The sequence below is a fragment of the Silurus aristotelis genome, assembly GCF_946808225.1.
Source record: "Silurus aristotelis genome assembly, chromosome: 15".
Classification (NCBI taxonomy): Eukaryota; Metazoa; Chordata; class Actinopteri; order Siluriformes; family Siluridae; genus Silurus; species Silurus aristotelis.
The window spans coordinates 22,573,878-22,595,976 of record NC_139588.1 but is presented as its reverse complement, the minus strand read 5'-3'; the positions used below and the strand labels follow the sequence as shown (position 1 = coordinate 22,595,976).

General features: G+C 40.6%; 2 protein-coding genes across 3 annotated transcripts in view; one reads left to right on the top strand and one right to left on the bottom strand.

The window, feature by feature from the left end:
• Nucleotides 1-10,058, bottom strand: part of susd6 (sushi domain containing 6) — a 28,202-nt gene extending 18,144 nt beyond the window's left edge. For both annotated transcript variants that reach the window (XR_014536924.1, XM_083562752.1), the window contains exons 1-2: nucleotides 9,848-10,058; nucleotides 4,315-4,453 (exon numbers count right to left, since the gene is read on the bottom strand). Coding sequence is in view for 1 of the 2 variants with exons in the window: in XM_083562752.1 (XP_083418878.1) it covers nucleotides 4,315-4,411 (97 nt within the window). In the remaining variant the exon portion in view is untranslated. The remainder of the gene's footprint in view (nucleotides 1-4,314; nucleotides 4,454-9,847) is intronic.
• Nucleotides 10,059-13,892: 3,834 nt separating this feature from the next.
• On the top strand, nucleotides 13,893-16,925 carry acot20 (acyl-CoA thioesterase 20). Its single transcript, XM_083562701.1, has 3 exons — nucleotides 13,893-14,453; nucleotides 15,994-16,196; nucleotides 16,295-16,925. The coding sequence occupies exons 1-3, from the start codon at nucleotides 13,934-13,936 to the stop codon at nucleotides 16,868-16,870; spliced, it is 1,299 nt and encodes a 432-aa protein (XP_083418827.1). The 5' UTR covers nucleotides 13,893-13,933; the 3' UTR covers nucleotides 16,871-16,925.
• The last annotated feature ends 5,174 nt before the right edge of the window (nucleotides 16,926-22,099 follow it).

The following is a 22,099-nucleotide window of genomic DNA, read 5'->3' as shown; positions in this document are numbered from 1 at the left end:
GAAAATCAGAATCCACCTTCTGATCAATTTAATCAGACGTCAGTATTTATAAATCAGCATCTGAATCCATGGAGGCATTTCTGGAGGGAAACTTCATTACAATGATTGAGGAGGGAAAAAAAGAAAACGTAAACGATGTAACAGAAACGTGCCTTTGCACAAAACCATCACATTGCACTGAAATCATTAAAGCTCCATTCCATTAAAAAGGAGTGCATAGCGTTCGTATCGGCCATCGCTTACGTAAACTGTTCACGCTTTCTTTCGTTTTTTTTTTTAAAACCCTACCAAATGTCCGATCTCTGTCCATCTGCTCGCTTATCTCATGCCAGCAGCTGCAGCGCAGGTCCACAGACACGATACGGGGCTGTTCTACCACAGATAGCGCAACAACAACAAAGAATCTCTGAAGGAAGGAAAAATACTATAACACATAGAATACATTCATTTCAAATGGGAATGTATGCTCATCTTACTGTACGACGGCTCGGTTTCTGTGTTACAGTTGCCATGGAAACGGAAAATAAACGTAGCCGAGGTATTATAAAGCAACAACACGTAAAGGGAAAATGTCAAGCCATCACATCCAGCGACATCCTACACAAGTGTGTGTTGGAAAAGGCGGGTGTCCCGAAAACTTTTTGGCCAAACACAGTATGCAGGTTATAGTTATAATGGTGTAAAAAGGAACTGATACAATCCCAGAGATTTCACACCAAGTTTTCGATTGTTTTTACGAGTTTTCATAACGTGTAAAAGAACGATATGGCGTGTGAGTATCGTGATACTAACATCGTCCGGGTGATAAAAAAGCGTAAATTAGTAACTATTTGGCTGAAACAAGAAACTTCTTGTACTCGGGAACGTTTAGTGCCTTTAATTAGTTCCGTAATGCCGTGTTTGTACAAGGTGTGGTGATGATGTGTATGTGTAGAGCGTTTCTTTTACACTCTGAGTCACCGACGTTGGCAGGGTGTATCGCATTACCGCTCGCGGGACGTGCAAGATGCAGGACGTTACAGAGGAAAAGAAAAGAGAAAAGGGGTCGCTTTTACCGTCTGACAACTCCGCGGTGAAGTGGGACGGTTGAGGCGGAGAATCGGCAGAAATGCGAAGCCGTATTTAGAATCTTATTAGAAGTCGTCGTTTCCCTGAACCCGTATCCTCTCATTTAAGGCTCCACTGATTGCAGAGCAGAAATGAACCTCGAATAATCACAGGTTTTAAAGCTTCCAGGAAAAATAAACCTCAAAGGCTGAAAATCTCTCGTTGTTTATTTTCCCGTTCGGCTTGTGGAGCAGTTGAACAGTAAACGTTTACGCGAACATTGTCCCACCGGGTGGGTATTTAAACTCGACCTGCTGCTAAACATTGTGGTGTCATTAAAAACTCAAAAAGATATAGAAATATTAAACGGTACACCAGACTCCTCCGCCAGGACCCGTGTATACACAATTACAGCTTGTTTTACTTTACGATAAATGACGACAACACCAGAGCCCTCGGTAAGCGCAGTACTCAGTGCTCCTGTAAGTGAACTGATCAGTTATTGTACACGCCCCTGAAGTTTCTTGACCACACCCACTAACATTCGCATTTAATACATAGACTCCCTTATCCTGAGCAATTTACATTTATCTCATTCATACAACTAAACAGCTTCAGGGGTTAAGGGCCTTGCTCAGGGGCCCAAGAATGTGGCAGCTTGGTGAGACTGGGATTTGAAATCATTAATAATTATTAAGTTACCACCTGAATCCATAATTCTGTGAGCTGGGAGGAAACCAGAGGACCCCAAGCAAACCCGCAAGGAGAACCTACAAAACCTTGAGTGGATCAGTTACACACTATCAATTGACCCATCATGCAAAACGAGTTTGTGCACCCGCCACCGTAATCGCACTCCTGGCAACCCGTTACAGAGTGATTCTGGTGCAGATACTTCATTATCCGTAAGTGCTATTACGCTACACTGTGCCTATTTCTCATGAGCTTATTTCATGCTCGCAGCGCAAACGGGAATAAGCTGCTGAGAAGCTGACGTGTGGTTGGATGTAATAGCTTGTAAACTGTCGATCTCCGGTTTGTTTTTTGATGTGTGTGTGAGTGTGTGTGTGTGTGTGTGTGTGTGTGTGTGTGTGTGGGGGGGGGGGGGGGGGGGGGGGGGCTCGTTAAAAAGCGCCTTAATTAAACTCAAGGTGCTGCTGTTGAGTTCTCGAGACATGCGTTGGTCTCTTTTAAGCTGTTCTCCTGCAGCTGCTGGTGTTCTGGTGCTGCCAGGCCCGGTCTCGCTCTGGACGCAGGGGGAGAGGATAGTGCTCGGACCCCTGGTTTGTACATTATAAAGACTAGATAGAAAAGTTCTCCACTTACGGCTCACTCTAAAAAGTTCTCTTTTTTCTTTTTTTTTTTACAAGATGTGTTTGAAGAACACTGGAGCAGCCGGTGCAAAGCGTGAGAACGTGTTCAGCGCTGAAACTGACGCACATCTGGCTTGTTTTAGACACGTCCACCTCCTGGTGGGAAGAGAAACCTCGTTTAAACGTTTACCGCATGCTGGTGGGGCGCAATCAGTGTCAGCTCCGTGCTGCTGCTTACTGCCTTCTTCATTTCCAACCCCGGTCCCAGGGGGATTCCTGCAGAGCATATTTATGTGTTCGCTCGGCTCCGAGACATGGAGGACACTACTTAAACAAAAAAAACAAAAGAAAAAATGCGAACTAGGTTTCTGTATATGGGGGTTTATCCAAATTCAAGGACACGACTTTAAAATAAATAAATAATAACCATGTGTCCTAATACTTCTGGCCATTTCAGTAAAGATATAGAACGTGAGAAAAATTCTCTCCTTTCCCTTCCATTCACCCACACAGCTCTAACTCCAGTGACCTCCCCTTCCTGTCTCTCGAGTGCACCTACAGATGAGAAGACCTCCAGGAATGACCGTTAGGAAACATCATGAAGAGCATGGCCTCAAACTGAATGCGAGATCTCAGAGTGCAGATGCCACGTCATTTTCGTTTTTTTTTTTTTTTATTTCAGCGTCGTTTGAATCGTTGGTTCCTCTTTCGGATCGTTTACGAGCGAGCCTTGCTGGAAGCAACAACACACACACACACACACACACACACACACACACACACACACACACACACACAGTCCAGGAAGTGCTAGAGGTCAAAGTTGCGTGTCGTGTCGCCTCCCCGGGCTGGGTCATGTTGGAATTAAAACGTTATAAGAAAAGCTATCTGCCCTCTTCCGCATACATGAGCTCGTTAATGACAGGACAGAGAGAGTAGGCCCCTCCCACCCACACAGCTTTCTCATTAATCTCACTAATACTCATATTCGCAGTACAGTTTACAGACTTGAGAAGTTAAACACACACACACACACACACACACACACACACACACACACACACACACACACACACACATCTTCTCCCTTTCTCATTCATCCACCCCACCCCCTCCCCTTTCACTTAATGCAGTGTTCCTTGTGATTTAGATGAAAGCGGTAATTGTGCTCAAGATGTTGTGTCAGTACACGTCGCCCAAGGACGAGTGGCGCTATTTTAAGAGGGCCACGTAAAAAAAAAAATCTATTTAAAGTTCACGCACCCACCCACCCACCCACGCGTGCACGCATCACGCCACACCCCTGGAATAAGTGCAGCATCTGCCGTGCTGCAAGGACATCTGTCTCTGTTCACAGGATTGTATAAAGCTGTGGAGAAGAAAAGAAGGAGGGGGTGTGTGTGAACACATCACAGTCAATTGTTTAAAACACACACACACACACACACACACACACACACACACACACACACACACACACACACACACACACACACACACACACACACACACACACACACACACACACGTTTCTCCCTGAACGGTACCAAAGAAAGAAACCCTCCCCCAACCTACACCTCTGTCGGAAAAACAAGACATACGCTGATTTTATTTCGAAGTCAGCGTGATGCCCCAAAACGGGGACGTGTCCCAAATTGCACGCTGGAGGAAAGCCTCATCGGTTTAGTTTGGAGATGCCTACGATTGGCCGGCGCTGCTTTGATTGACGGCACACCCCGACTGAGCCCCTCCCACCGACATGATGAATCTCACCGTACGGACGTTTTCGCGTACAAACACCGCTCAAAAATATCCAGACGCCGCCTGATATTCGATCTGCAGCTATTTAAGATGAACAGGACACCTTGATGGATCTCACCTTTAAGAAAGCTGCGTGTGGAGGAAGAGAAAGAGAAGGAGGAGGAGGAAAAGAAGGAAGTGAAGATGCTCTTACCTGACGCCTGGCCTGCGGGTAGTGCGGTGAGAAAGACGAGCAGCTGCAGTGCCACGATCACCAGAGCGTGTGAACGCGTGGCCATCCCATCGCACATCTTTCAGTCCTGCTGCACGGCTCGAGTCTGCTCCGGCTGAACCTGACCACACACACACACACACACACACAGAAATTAAATATGAATCTCAACTGGAAAGCAGCCTGACACAAAGCAGAAGGGTCTAGAGGATTTAACCGTCGTTAGTCGGGAGAAAGAGCCTCTGTGTGTGTGTGTGTGTGTGTGTGTGTGTGTGTGTCACACATTAACTATCGAAGCTACAGCCGGTATTTGAAGCTCTGGATGAATCATTAATCATCAATAGTAGTGTGATCCCAAGAGGAGACCAGATTCCAGAGCACTCCAGAGTTTAGCGGGTGGTGCGCCAGTAATAACCGTCCGAGGGGAAACACAACGCTCTGTGTGTAGTTAAATAGACTAAACAAAGCATCGAGGCAAATAATGTGTGTCTCAATACCCTTTGTGCAAATATACTGTATCTAAACGTTTGTGCTACAAGACTGAATACGGCAAGCAGTCCAAACATGTTTCAAAAACTTTATATAAAATCAACCCGGGACCCCAAACACATTTAAAAGTCATGTTTCATTTCTTATATAAAATAAATAAAAAAATTCAGCTTCATGTAAAAATAATATCTCCCATATATTTCCATCACTTCTTTCACCTCTGTGTGTATCTTTCCATCTCCCCTTCCTTTTTCTTGCTCTCTGACACATGACGAACAAAACAAACCTATGCCTCACTTCCTGTTTAGCCTCTAACCTGCTGGGTTTTTCGTTACACTTCAGAGAATTTGCATCATCGACCTGTAACACAAAAACAGCCCAGCTGCTGGGACTTCAGAGGAAGAAGAAAGGGGGGGCATTGCTTCGTATCACAACGCAGCAGTCTTTACTTTTCTGCAGTCTGGAAACAGGTGCTAATTTTACACAACACTTCCTGGTTCATTTCATTTTGCGCATAACTGACGCGCATCTTTATCCTGATTCAGTTTTAATCCTGTATACTGTACAGCAGTGGTCCCCAAACCTTTTTGCATCACAGACCGGTTTAATTAACAACAAAATAAAATGATACGACCATAAAAACTGGTATTTTCTAAGTATAATAATAATAAATGTGAATCCACTGTGTTGTTTTTTGTTCATTTTGCTCACTTGGAGGTTTAGATTTAGTGGTAATGTATTATGTGTTAGCGGCTGGAGCCCCTTTAAGAAGGTAGTGGATGGAGGTAAGACGTGACCGAGGCATCATGACATGCATCAAGAGTGAGTCATAGACAGATGTGGTGGAGAGAATCCGTTTCTTTTTTTAATTATTATTCATCGTTCAGAATCAGATAATAAATAAAACAAAAATAATGTAAGTTATGTATTCTTTCTGTGCGGCTCGCTACTAATTGATTGGTTGGGGACCACCGTTGTACAGTATATATCCAAAAGTAAGTGCACCCCTGACCACCACACATTTGTTTTCTTCAGCTACGAGAGCTTTCCTGGGATTAGGCACTGATCAAGAGTAAAGTGTTGAGAGCAGATTTCCAGTCCAGCTAAACTCCTAATATAGAAAAATCTGTAGACTCTGACAATGTTCCTTCTCCCCTCTAAACGTTTCCAGCGAAGGCAAAAAGTCGTGGTTGAATTGTATCCCAGTCACCACAGCGTGCATCGTAGCTTGACCACACTTCAAGCAGCATTCAATAATATCTCGGCTCAGCATAGGCGCCGTATCGAACTATATCAGATCAGAATCATATCCTGGCATTGCAACATATCGCCCACACGCATTCCAAGGGTTTGCATGTTTCGCGACAACAAACACAAAGAAAAATTAAAGGAAAACGTGTGTACGTGTCAGAAAAAAAGTTCGCCCTCACTACATTTTCAGCATGAGAAATTCCGTCTCCCTGCTGCGAATAGCGAATAGTAAGCAACCGGATATGACGTTTACCTGATATTAAATTATTATTAGCACCTCATCCTAAAAAGGTCACGATGTGATGATACAAACACAGGATACAAATTCACGTACAGATCGGATGTCGCAGAGCATAAACTTTGGCTCTGGTTAGTCGTTTGCAGGCGTTTCTCCAGCACACGGAAGTATGTTTCTGGGAGCGTTGTGCTGATCTGGTACGTGCCCAGGTGGCAGGATGAAGGAACGCCGCTTGCTAAGATAGTGGTCCGGCGCTCCAACCGCCTCGCCTCAGGACGCCAACGGAAAACATGAAGAGCGTGACGCAGATTTCTCTGGCACTATCGGGATTGCATGCTGTCGCCTTCACACACACACACACACACAACGCTTTAGGCAGCGGGACTATGACTGACGGAAAGCGATAGAATTTACACTCGACTGGTCGAGAAAACAAACATTCATAAGCAAAAAAAGAGTCATAAAGAGCCTACACGGAGAGCTTTCATATGGAGGAGATAGTCAGATGATGCAATGTCGATACAGATAGGAGATAAACAGATGTTCGTGAAAGCTTTCATCTGAGGTAATGAATCGCGCCATGAGCGTGTCGTCAAGTCGCTCTGGCCCGCTACGTACTTCTTTAATCTTTTCTCCTCAAATTCGCTAAATTCTCTTTAATCCTGTCCATGTGTTAGACGACTCGATCAGAGCGACAGAGCTTAGCCATGACTCACAGCGTTTCATGGAAAGAAAAATAAAAAGCGATCCAGGACAGAGTGTGCCGTCTACGCCTGCACAAACCTTCTACTTCTGACTTCTACTATCAGCTCAGGAACAGAAAAGACAGAGAGATCTGACATAAAAAAAAGCACTGTGTACACACATCTCTGCCCGGCATGAGACAAGAAGAAGAAACCGTTACACAGCACAGGAAACGGGAACTAACTTCAGACAGGAAGTTGTGAATGGGGAATATAGGAACACAACATGTTTCAAAGTGTGTAGATCGGGTTAAAGCGACTGTATGTGATCCCTGAAAAGACGTTCTTCCTGAAACTTGACTATCGCTGTCTCAACTCGGACCGTTCATCTTACACCAAACGATAACCCGAAAGCAGACATTATGACCCCTGACTTCAAAATTCAACATGCTACACGTATTTAAAGGTTGTGTAGGAAAAACAGGAAGACCGTGAATAACAGAAGTTGTTGTTTCCCCTTTTTTGTCTCATATTAGAAATGATATCTAGATTTAAAAAAAAAACGCACAGGACGTGTTGTTCTAGGAAAACAATCAACAAGCTCGACCGGATGTTGGTCATTTTTCTATAAACAACACAACAACTCACGCTACAACTCCTCCAAGGTGCTGACACTGGAGACACCATCCACAGTAAACAAAACATTTGCCCGTGCCTCATGCCTAAAGAGACGAGAACGTACTAGAGCAAGCGGACAATTTATTATTTAGTTATTTTTAGTCATGTGACATGGTCATGATTCATTTATCCAGTTTGGAGGCATCAGTAAAGATCTTTTTGTCTTGTCTTTTTGACAATTATTAGTGCAGATATTTAATTGCATGCTAAAGTAAATCTAAAACAAATGGAAATCTAGTGACATAGTCCTACATTTTGGGGGACATTTGTTCTTAACCAAGATCTAAAATACACACATTTGTCTTACTTGTAAAGACCTTCCATTTAGATTAATTACATTAATATTAACACACATAGTATGATAACATACTACCTCCCTTATGGGGACCTGAGGCATACAGAACTCCTATTTATACAAACTTGTCTTAATATCCTTTTATCCTGATAGAAATTCCTTTCCTTGTTGTGCACTTTGGATTTACCAAGATATAAACACACTTTTCAACAACTTTTCTGACAAGCCTTTAATTTTTTTTAGCATGAACATTATTGTTAGTTTGGATAATAATATACTGCATTCCTACATAACATATTTCTAAACTTGTGGAGCCCTTTGGTCTTTTACAACACACTCATCCACATCAATTCCATTATTATTAAAACATAATAGAATAATATGCCACCTCCATTACTGGGGACCTGACACATACAGTATACATATTTATGTGGACACACACTAAATTGTCTTACTATCCTTGTGGGAACCTTTAGCAGGAAATAATCACAGACAAAAACAAACACACACTTCAACTAATCATTGCATTTACATTATAGTTAGTGAAGATAATAATATAACATGCCTCATGGATACCGGACACACACATTTTTATATATATATATATAAAAAATGTGTGTGTGTCAGCTATCCATGAGTACATACATATATACACACACACCTAAAATTGCAGGGGGCCTTTGGTCTTCTTGTTCTTCTTGCAAAGACCCACCATATTCCATGTGTATTTATTACATTAGTAATGCAGATAATATAATAAATACGTCTCAATAGGGACCTCCCAATTATGTCTATCCTTCTAGTGACCTTTAGTCTGTCTTCCAAGTACCCACCATATAAAATGAAATGTACATAATTACATTATTATTAACGGCATTATAATACATGCCTTATGGGTACCTGACATATTTCTTCTATCCTTGTGAACATAAACACAAACACACATCCGACTATTCTCTTAAACACTTTCCATCTACACTAATTACATTATTATTAACACGGAACAGATTCAATATTACCTCCCTTATGGGGACCTGAGACACACAATATACATATTCATGTGGACACGTACATTTGTCTTACTATCCTGTTGAGGACCTTTTAGTCCTTACCAGTATAGAAACACACCTTTGTACTAATCTTCTTGTGGGGACCATTAGTCCTTACCAGTATAGAAACACACATTTGTTCTAAATCCTTGTGAGGACCTTTAATCCTTACCAGTATACAAACACACATTTGTACTAATATCCTTGTGAGGACCTTTAATCCTTACCAGTATAGAAACACACATTTGTACTAATATCCTTGTGAGGACCTTTAGTCCATACCCGTATAGTAACACTCCTTTGTACTAATATCCTTGTGGGGACCTTCAGTCCTTCTCAGGATACAAACACACTAAACTCCAAAATCTGTCAATATGTATATATATATATTTGTTTACTCAGACCCTAACATACTGCGAGCTGTATAACATAGACTGATCACTTCCAGACCTGAGGATTTCTCTCCTTCTATCACGTTAAATAAAGGAATAAATCAGGAAATAAAGAGAGAACGAGATTCCTCCGTGTTCCGCAGGTTTCCTCTCAGAGCTGTCCGGCTACAGCTAGCTCCTGTAACGGCAGCGCTCGCGAACATGATATAAATAGATATAAAATGATAACCTGACAGTTCCGCCGAAGGGCAACAAATACAACCTTAAAAAGTTTCCCGCTCACAATTCCTACAAAAAGCGAAGTGTACTGGGTTATTTCTTTATTTCCTGCATAGCGAACCTATGCTAAACTGAGCTATGCTAACAACAACAATTAGCGACTAGCTAGCTCACGCGCACAGAGTGCTTCAGTACATTAGAACCCAGTCCGAGGTCCTTACCAGTCAGTGGGAAAAGCCGTCCTGTTCACCTCCGGGTCATGGAACTTATTTAATCAGTCGGAATGATCGGTTTGAGTTCGGAATAGATTGATTTAATTTTCTTTTCTTTTTGTTCCTCCAATCATCCGGGACAATCCGCTAGCCTTCCGGGCTGCGCGAGCGTTGAATGCCGACCAGCAGGCTTTCTACCCTACCCTACCCTACCCCTACCTTCTGCCTCGCTCTGTAACCCCGCCCCTTTTTTGATGACCATAGAAACGTAGGCGGTGTCTCAGCGCTATTTCCACAAACCCCGCCCACATTTCCCCCTTCCTCGTTTTCTGCGCCGCTGTTGTTCCACCGCGATCAGCTGATGGCGCTCCGTGGTGAGTTGCCAGATCGGGATTTCACGTGCATTTTTAAGTTTTTGTTGGGCAATTAAAGAGTACCCCTTATATCTGTACTTTACTAAAGTACTTCAATTCGGGGAGATGTTTACTTTAACTTCACTACATTTCAAAGTGAACTATCTTACTGTTTACTCTGCGAAATCACCCCTTCCTTTTTATTTATGAAACGTAACCTTTTGTAATAGATATCAATCAATGTTCGAGTCATTAATATCATTATTAATAGATCGATGTGTTTAGAGTAACGTTCGAGTCTTTTCACATCAACTGAGATGATTAAGAGTCTTGTGCAAAAGGACAATAGAAACATTATAGCCGTAATAAATCATAGTACTTTGAATGCTTTAGTACATTGGAAAAAAAACTGTTGTAAATTTACATTTACATTTGCGGCGTTTAACAGACGCCCTTATCCAGAGCGACGTACTAAAGTGCTTTGAGTCTCTAGTAATGAATAAGTCTACACTGGTACGCAAGATTAAAACCTTATATAAATATAACTCTTGATCTAACTCTTCATCTAGGGGAAGTTATGGATATTACAGAGATCTTCACAGAAGTCCAGATTTAAAGTGTCACAGTGTCTTTGTCACATTAGAAAAGAGTTTATTAGAAGGACAGCGCATGTAGGACGTAGACAAGGTGAGGGAGGTGTGATTAAAATGGTTTGGACATGTGCAGAGGAGGGACATGGGGTATATCAGTAAGAGAATGCTGAAAATGGAGACACCAGGAAGGAGGAAAAGAGGAAGACCAAGGAGGAGGTTTATGGATGTGGTGAGGGAAGACATGCATTGAGCAATTGAAGGCAATATGGACAGAGACTATGTAGTCCATCTACTAGGTGCTAGGTGTTTTCCTGGATTATGTTTTTATCATCTATTACAAATCATGTATTACAAAATGCACATCATAAAATGCTATAATGTTTTACAAACCAATAGGGTTGTGGTCTAAAGCAGGCCACTCAAGATCTTCCACTCCAACCCATTATCTCCATGACCTACACTGTCATGCTAGAACAGGTTTGGGTCTTCAAATGAAGTGGAAATTTCTGGCTACTGCATACCTCATACTCATATTTAGATCTTAAGATGTTTTCAGTAATGATCTTATCGCAGGCTTATAAACAGTGGCACTGTACCAAATAAATCCACCATCCCTCAGTATATCAAGATCTGATCTTGCACCCTTGTGGTCCAAACAACCGAGCCATAGCCCGCTCTCAAACGATGACTAAAGGCCTACTTCTTCACAAGCTACTCACATTGTTTATTTATTGTTTATTTAATTTTGTGTTTTCTTTTTTATACTAATGGGGTTTAGACTGATGATATTCTTAGTTCTTGAGAACTTTGTGAACTAGCACAAGGATGCATTTTTATGGAGACTCCAGAGCTCTTTGGATTACTATTCTAATGACTAGTCAACATTGATCCCAATGGCCAATCATTGATCATCATTGTTCCCAACACCCAATCACATCACTGATCAGCATTATTCCCAAAATCCAATCACTGAGCAGCATTATTCCCAGAAGCCAATCCTTGATCACCATTGCCAGACTGTGTTGTGTTGTTACACTCAATAACTTCTGCACACGTTTTCATATGTGCACTTTATGTAATGCAGTGCGTATAGGGCTGTATGTTAAAGTTAGTTTTGTGATATTTTGTGTATTTGTAGCTGAAATGACAATAAAAGCTACTTGACTTGACTTCGACAAATGATCACTGATCACAGATGCTGTGATCTCTTTTCTTTCATGTTGAGGGTCCATGTTTCTTTAATGTTAAAGACATTTCCAGGTTGAAGACATTTTCATGTTGAAGACATTTTCATGTTTCTTTCATGTTGAAGACATTTCCATGTTGAAGACATTTTCATGTTGAAGACATTTTCATGTTTCTTTCATGTTGAAGACATTTCCAGGTTAAAGACATTTCCATGTTTCTTTCATGTTGAAGACATTTCAAAGTGAACTATCTTATTGTTTACTCTGCGAAATCACCCCTTCCTTTTTATTTATGAAACGTAACCTTTTGTAATAGATATCAATCAATGTTCGAGTCATTAATATCATTATTAATAGATCGATGTGTTTAGAGTAACGTTCGAGTCTTTTCACATCAACTGAGATGATTAAGAGTCTTGTGCAAAAGGACAATAGAAACATTATAGCCGTAATAAATCATAGTACTTTGAATGCTTTAGTACATTGAAAAAAAAACTGTTGTAAATTTACATTTACATTTGCGGCGTTTAACAGACGCCCTTGTTGAAGACATTTTCATGTTTCTTTCATGTTAAAGACATTTCCAGGTTAAAGACATTTCCATGTTTCTTTCATGTTGAAGACATTTCCATGTTGAAGACATTTTCATGTTGAAGACATTTTCATGTTGAAGACATTTCCATGTTTCTTTCATGTTAAAGACATTTCCAGGTTGAAGACATTTCCATGTTTCTTTCATGTTGAAGACATTTTCATGTTGAAGACATTTTCATGTTGAAGACATTTTCATGTTGAAGACATTTCCATGTTTCTTTCATGTTGAAGACATTTTCATGTTGAAGACATTTTCATGTTGAAGACATTTCCATGTTGAAGACATTTCCATGTTTCTTTCATGTTGAAGACATTTCCAGATTGAAGACATTTTCATGTTGAAGACATTTTCATGTTGAAGACATTTCCATGTTTCTTTCATGTTGAAGACATTTCCATGTTGAGGACATTTTCACATTGAAGACATTTTCATGTTGAAGACATTTCCATGTTGAAGACATTTTCATGTTGAAGACATTTCCATGTTTCTTTCATGTTGAAGCCATTTTCATGTTGAAGACATTTTCATGTTGAAGACATTTCCATGTTGAAGACATTTCCATGTTTCTTTCATGTTAAAGATATTTATATATAACAGGGTTCTTCCCCACCGGTCCTGCCCCTGTGGTCCAAATGTCTACACAAGGCCCTGGGTTTGGAGCTAAGCGTTATTTTTGTTGGGGTGCTGGGACATGACCTTTGGAGACAGGTTGCTGGAACCTAGCTTAAACCCGGCACCAGCACCTGGCATGCGTGATATATTCACACTGAAGTACTCACACTAAACAGTATAAAAATATCCAGGTGTAGCCAGGGCCCAATGTAACCACATTTTTCCTGAGAATAAACGATGATGTAGGAAAGTATTCCCCTTCAGTTGTATTTCCACGCTTCACCACTAGAGTATTCACATATTCACAATTCATGATAATTGACCTCTGTGACATCACAGTGCACCGCTCTCGACTGAGGGCTTAAAAGAACCGAACCGACCGAACAGCAGGTTGCAGATGACAGCAAGAATCACACCACACAAGACCACATCCTAAACCCAGTAAAGTTTGAGTGTTCTGAGTCCTATACCGTGTTTTTACTGACACGTTGGGGCGAGTACAATCTCCTGATCAGGGTACACCAGATAGTAAACTTCCTTACTTTTGGTCCTTTGAGCTAGATAGTAAACATCCTAACAATTACGACTTAATATTTCATAATCTCAAATAGTTCTTATATGCAAATGATCATGATACAGGGCCAGGAAAAATATGCAAATCTTGTAAAGACCTTTTATGTGTGCCAAAGGTCACGAAGCTGAGAATGTGAGGATTTTTGTGGAAGGATCTGGCATCCCATGACTAAAGACTCAACATGACACTGTACATGAGAGTGCTAGAGCTTTTCAGGAGAACCTCATGGAGAATGTTTTCTTCTTCTTCTTCTTCTTCGTCTGGAGTTCGGCTGCGCATCCTGCCGAGCAGCAGCTGCTTCTTCGATGAATCTGTTCAGATCAAAGTGAGCGGGTTGCCTCCTGGAGAACATGTGGAGCTTCAGGCCAAACACAAGGACGACAAAGGGGTTGTTTTCAAATCCAGTGCGACATACCAAGCAGACGGGCAAGGAGATGTGGATCTGAACCATCATCCGTCAAGGGGTGGATCCTACACAGGTGTGGAGCCCATGGGCTTGTTCTGGTCCATGATGCCAGAAAGTCCTCACAAGAAGCTGCTCAAGAAAGACGCCTCAAGGCCTGTTCTCGTCCACATTGAGGCCCACAAAGACGGCCAGATCCTCAGTCAAGAGACTAATGAGCGCCGGTTTATGGCTGATGGAGTGAAGAGGGTTCCTGTAAATGAGGGAAGGTTACGGGGAACTCTCTTCATACCACCAGGTCAGTTCACTTTCCCAATCTACAGGATTGGGAAAGATTTATTCCCATATAAAGGATAGTTCAAGGGTTCAACAGCAGGGGGCGCATTTGTGCAAGTCATTGATTATTTCCTAAAGCTATTAGTATTAATATTAATGATAATAACCACTACCATCATCATCATTGAATCCCAGATCCAATCTCAGATTCTAATGAAAAGTTTTTATGTCTACATTAGATTAGTGAATCCTCTTGCAAACTTGCCACAATAAAGACTTTAGATCCTACCCAGAATCCATTTCCCAGTGTAAATTACACTATTTTTCCACCAGCTTTTTTCTCCAAAATAGCTTTTTTATACAAGTTTTTCCCCATTACCATCACCCTACTGACCTCCACACAGATATTTTCCTGATTCTACTGTAGCAATCAACATATACTGTAGTTCTGCTTTATTCTGTACATTCTGTATCATTTCAGGAGAATTATTTCTGTATGTAATAATGTATTTCTTGTATATTAGGAGTGTAACGGTTCACGTGTTCCTAGTGGGATTTTTTGGTACGGGGCTTTCGGTTAATGCAATCCTTTTTTTATGTGCGGAAGTTCAAATCGTAGTTTCCTCAGGAACATATTAAGTGGCGGACCGCAAGATTGTTATTCTGCACCTTTAATTATTCATATAAAACTTGAAATTCTAAAAAGTAAAAAATACCTCGAGATAACGCAGTGTCACCGTGGCCACTCCCTCCGAACTGGAAATATGATTTGTTTTGTGCATGAATGAAAACGCTAAAGAATCCACAGCGCTAGCGTTAGGAACCAGGAAGTGGCTAGCAGTTAACGCTAGTGCTCTGGATTCTTCAGCGTTTTATGTGCAGCTTCAAGAATTTCTCTTGTAACGAGAAAATCCTGACACTTCCACATATCCAGGGAGTGAATGAATAAAGGATGGAAGGAATGAAGACATTTGTTAAAGTCTGCTGAAATAAACAGAACAGTTATGTAGATCATATCTTTAGAAAATTACATATTAATTGTGAAACACACACACACACACACACACACACACACACACACACACACACCTGTATTACCCAAAAGGGGTAAAATTTGTAATTTATTATTTAAAGTTTATTTGATAAATGTCATTTGTGCCAATTTATTTGATTATTCTATCTATCTATCTATCTATCTATCTATCTATCTATCTATCTATCTATCTATCTATCTATCTATCTATCTATCTATCTATCTCATCCACTAATCTATCTGTCTATCTGTCTGTCTGTCTGTCATCCACTATCTATCTATCTGTCTGTCTGTCTGTCTGTCTGTCTGTCTGTCTGTCTGTCTGTCTGTCATGCCTATCTATCTGTCTGTCTGTCTGTCTGTCTGTCTGTCTGTCTGTCTGTCTGTCTGTCTCTCATATATCTATCTATCTATCTATCTATCTATCTATCTATCTATCTATCTATCTATCTATCTATCTATCTATCTATCTATCTATCTATCAATTAATTAATTAATTAATTAACAGCTGGGACTCTGTGTTACACAGGTGAAGGCCCGTTCCCTGGAATTATAGACCTGTATACTTTAGGAGGCAGCATATGTGAGCCGCGAGCAGCTCTACTGGCAAACAAAGGGTTTGTGGTGTTCGCTCTGGCTTTCTACGGCTACCAGGACATGCCCAAAACAGTGGATACGCTCCATCTGGAATACTTTGAGGAAGGGTTAAAGTTTCTGCAGGAGCAGCCTAAGGTCAGTGAACACGGTACACAGAATTGTTTGGCTGATGTCCAGCTTGTCAAGATTGTTATTTATTTATTTATTAATTAATTTATTTTTGGTTTCTGCAGGTGAAAAAATCTGGAATTGGAATCATCTCAATATCCAAAAGTGGAGATCTGGCGTTATCCATGGCCTCCTTCCTTCCCAACATCGCAGCCACCGTCTGCATCAACACCTGCAACGCCAACGTGATGTTTCCGCTCCATTACAGAAACACAGTGATCCCGGGTTTCGTCGGCAACATCAAGAGAATCAAAGTAACCAAATCCGGTATTTTGAATATACGAGATATTCTGAATGATCCGATGGAGAAGGAGGAGACCCGTGGCACGGTCATCCCTATCGAGCGCGCCGGATGCAGGTTCCTCTTCATAGTGTCAGGAGACGACAGGAACTGGAACAGTGCCTTTTTTGCAGAACAAGCTTGCAGCAGACTCGCAGCGCACGGAAAAGCCAACTATGACCTGGTGACCTATCCGACCGCGGGGCACTTTATGGAGGTCCCCTACACGCCCCATCACCCGTCAGGTCTCCACGCCGCCGTGAACCAAGTGGTCGCTTTTGGAGGAGATCCGAAAGCTCATGCACATGCACAGGTGGATGCGTGGACCAAAGTTCAAGTTTTCTTCAAAGCAAATCTGTAACTTACTGACATCTAGTCATATCTCCAGCAAATACACTTCACTTGAGCTGTTATAGAAAATACTTTCTTTTCGGCTTCTCCCGTTAGGGGTCGCCACAGTGGATCCTCCGCACGTTTGATTTGGCACATGTTTTACGCTGGATGCCCTTCCTAACGCAACCCTCCCCAATTTATCCGGGCTTGGGACCGGCACTGAGAGTGGCTGGGGATGGTTCCCTGACCGGGAATCGAACCCGGGTCGCAGCGGTGGGAGCGCTGCATCTTAACCACTAGACCACCAGGGGACCCAGCTGTTATAGAAAATAAACCAGTCATATCATCCTATAACACCACATCATGAAGTATCTTATTCCTCTTCTGTACCTTCAAACATTTACTTTATTAGATGAATTTCTATAGAAATATGATTTGAAACCACACTATTGTCTGAGCTGCTGTTTGAGCAAATCAATCGTCCAATCAGAACGCAGGATTCTGCTATTCTGTAGTGAACTAATGAACACCATGTGTTTTGTTCTAAAAATATCTTTTTTAATAAAGATATATGTTATAAACCTGCCTGAGTGTCTGAGATATAAATGAACAGTAGACATAAAGCAACAAAAGAAAAGAAAGATGATGTACACATACTAATTATTACTTCCCATGTTAATGAAGTGCACTGTGGATTATTCAGCACCTCACAGAAAGTTTTATTTCCATCTCACTTACTTACCAAGACTGCAGGGTTTTTGTTTCCTCCACTTGGGTGGGTGAGTGGATGGATAGATGGATGGATGTATGGATGTATGGATGGATAGGTTGGTGGGTGAGTGGGTGGATTAGATAGATGGATAGATGGATAGATGGATGGATAGATGGATGGATGGATGTATGGATGTGTTGGTAGATAGATAGATAGATAGATAGATAGATAGATAGATAGATAGATAGATAGATAGATAGATAGATAGATAGATAGATAGATAGATAGATGTGTTGGTAGATAGATAGATAGATAGATAGATAGATAGATAGATAGATAGATAGATAGATAGATAGATAGATAGATAGATAGATAGATAGATGTGTTGGTAGATAGATAGATGTGTTGGTAGATAGATAGATAGATAGATAGATAGATAGATAGATAGATAGATAGATAGATAGATAGATAGATAGATAGATAGATAGATAGATGGATGGATGGATGTGTTGGTAGATAGATAGATAGATAGATAGATAGATAGATAGATAGATAGATAGATAGATAGATAGATAGATAGATAGATAGATGGATGGATGTGTTGGTAGATAGATAGATAGATTGATAGATAGATAGATAGATAGATAGATAGATAGATAGATAGATAGATAGATAGATAGATAGATAGATAGACAGACAGACAGACAGACAGACGGACGGACGGACGGACGGATATGAAAATAAATGTGGTTTTCCAAATGTTTAACAAAACAATACATTAAAATGTGTAATTCCACAATGAATACAAAAGTAAGTGTTGTTTTTTTTAAACATTTTTTATAATAAACAAACAAAACTAACTAACAAACAAATACTGTAAATAAATACGTCTCTATCTTGGGATGACTGCATCATCTTATTTTTTTCAGTGAGTTCGATCTATCAGAGAAAATCCAGAAACAACGACGACTCAAAGACGACAAATCAGAGTCTTGTATTTAATATTAATAATTACGGCTTTCAAAAATATTGGTATCAGTGTCAATATTGACATTACTGGGCTTGAAATTGTGAGTTCATACCCCAGCACTACCAATGTGCCACTGCTGGGCCCTTGAGCAAGTCCCTTAAACCTGACCTGTTCAGCTGTAATCTCTGATAATCTGTAAATGTAAATGTACCTAACTTTATGTTACAGTAAACTTTCTTTCGGCTTCTCCCGTTAGGGGTCGCCACAGCGGATCCTCCGCACGTTTGATTTGGCACATGTTTTACGCTGGATGCCCTTCCTAACGCAACCCTCCCCAATTTATCCGGGCTTGGGACCGGCACTGAGAGTGGCTGGGGATGGTTCCCTGACCGGGAATCGAACCCGGGTCACAGCGGTGGGAGCGCTGCATCTTAACCACTAGACCACCAGGGGAAGATGTTCCATTCGATCTTGTGTAGATTCATTCAGCCATGAGTGGTGTTAGTAAAGTCAGGTACTGATGTAGGTGAGGTATTGAGGGCCACTCAAGAGCTTCCACTCCAGTGAATGTAAAGCATATTTTCATGGAGCTTCAACACAATTATGCACCTCCGACTTTGTGCTAACAGTTTGAGAAGAACCACATATAACTGGGAAAGCACACTATTGGAAAGAAACTCCAAATAGGACATATTTTTCTGTACAATTACACTGTACACCTCCATCTTCCATATTATTATCTTCTTCTTCTTCTTTCGGCTGCTCCCATTAGGGGTCGCCACAGCGGATCATCCATCTCCAATCTTCCATATTATTATAATATATATTAAAAAAAACAACCTCATGCTAATATGACATGTATGTAAATATTCATATAAATCATTTAATATATACATACACTTTTTATTATGGTTTATTATTGTTATTTAATTTTTTTCCCTTTTCTCTATACTGTTTAATATTGTTTAAAGTTTAATATTTGCCGTAGTTTGCTGTAGTTTACCTGTAGTTTACACTGTCATCTGTACATATGATAAATAAAACTTGAAAAGTCAGGTGTCCCAATACTTTTGTTTAAAATTAGATTTCTATTTCTATATTCGACATATTTCCAGCAGACTTGACAGTTTACAGGTGTACAATGCAACAAGCTCAGTATTTATTGTGTGTGTGTGTGTGTGTGTGTGTGTGTGTTTGATTACATATCCCTAGTGAATATTATCCGAGTGCATACTCGAACAGCTTTTCCAGGAATTCGTCCTCTGGAAAAAAACGACGACAGTGTGATAAAGACGTCCAATTCTCACCAAACTGCTTCCTGTCGGAACGCGAGGGCCGAGCCGAGGCCGAGGCAGATGTGAAATGTAGGAGCCTGCTGAGGAATTTCAAACGCCTGTGACACGATCAGCACAGCTAATGCTCTGGGAATAAACCAGGATTGATTGTTGTGTTCGATCAGGGAGCACTGAAGGAACCTTTGTTTCAATGTGCTCTAATGCAAAATCCATGATTTGCCATGTGAAAGAATCCCACAATGAGGGGACACACCCAGAGTCTGTGCTTATGATCACCTCAGATTCCTGTTCTGGGTTGAGAGGAAAGGAACCTGATTTGATCTTTTGCAGATGTAGGACATCTAGCACAAGTTTGATGTTTTTGTGCTTCCTGGGATGCCTTTCTGCTCATCACGGTTGTAAAGAGTGATTACTTGAGTTGCCATATCCTTCCTGATCCCTCCGGATTGGGTTTTGTTTCTTGGTTTGAGTCTTTATTGATGAAATCAGTGAGACGGAAAACATCTGCATCTGGGGATTTTTTTTTAATTGGAGCTAGAATAAAACAATGACAGATTTCAAAGCAGTGATTACGCCGTATATGATGTTTGCGAAATTAAAATGAACATGCCGAAAATACAAATAAATTTGCATCAAAATGTGAGAATAATCAAATCTATGGGATTAATTATGTTATAAAGATGGATTAATAAAATTAATAAAAAATTATATGACGTATTTTGAAGCAAAGATTCTATGTGACGAAGCTCAGCTTAACAAAAACATACTTTTCTGATTTAGGGTAGAAATCAGGACTAGAAAGGGGCGGGGCTAACAAAAAATAATGATTAGAAAATGATGAGGGAAACACCGAGACTGAAAAATCAGGTCGAACACAAAATGTTCTTTATGTTTTCCGCATCATTGTGTATCAACTCAAACTTGTTCATTGTGAAAATTTCCCAGCAGAAGTGCGTCTGATGCTGATTTCCCCCCAATCTGGCGTTTAATATGAACATTAATTGAAGCCCTTGACCAGTAATTTCACGATTTTATCCACCGTGCTGCTGCTACAAGATGCCTGATTAGATAACTGCATGAAAGAGCAGGTGAACAGGAGGAAGTTCCTACATTATTCTAAAGTATTGGAACGGGAAAAAAACTCTTCTACAGCTTTTGCCCTGGACTTGGATTTGGGATCAGAATATGGAAATGAGACGATAGATCAGATATTCAGCTTCTCTTACAGAGCAGAACAATTACTTTTGTGTAATCAATTACATTTAATTTCTAATCGCTATCATGCTTTAAAGTACGTTTCGAAATATATTTAGAGGAATGTCTGGTGGACCCGAGGGAAGGTTCCTCGATCAAAAGCATGTAGAGCACATACACTCGCCTCTAAAAGTATTGAAACAGGAGAAGCTATTGCTTTTGGTCTGGATTTGGGATCAAAATATGAACATGAAGCGATAGATCAGATGTACATCTTTCTTGTTCTACAATTTGACCTTTCTAAGGTTCTTAAATATATTTAAAGGATTTGATAGAAGATTGCTTGAGGAAAGGAATATAGCGTATCTACAGTCGCCTTCCAAAAGTATTGGAATAAAAGACCATTTCCTGATCTTTATATCTAGAAAGAACCTTTTTCATTCACATGAGACACAATAACCCATAATACAGAATAATCAGGCAACCAAATAATCAGTAATATGATGAAGTTTCCTTCTGGTTTTTCATCTGGAAATGTTTGTTTTCTAGATAGATATTTATTTAATTATGGAAGAAGTGTCCAGGAATCAGGGGGCATCTCCAGGACAGAGGAGTGCACACGTGGTTTCAAGAAAGCACAAAAATGTAAGCTGGTAATGGAACAAATGTTATAAACATAACATAATAATGTAACTGTGAACAGATCTAAATGACTATACGTTATCTGTAGACATACAGGTTTTACAACACATTGATAAGGTATTTTCAGCAGTGTAAGCTCATGGTTAGAACTCCCCCACCTTTCTTAAAATAAGACGAGAATAAATACACTACGTGCAATAGTGTGTTCCCCATGTGTGGCACCCATATGCACTGTATAAACTTCATATACTTCAATTTACACTATTTATAGTAACTCTTTGTCCTACATTGAGGTGGCAGGAAGCTGGGAGGAAACCAGACAACCCTAAGAACTCCAGGACCCGAGCATCCTGGACCTTCAAATTCCCTTCCAGTGCATCACTGAGGGTTTTATCATGGTTCTCTAGTTTCTTCCAACATCTCGAAAAACATGCCAGTAGACAA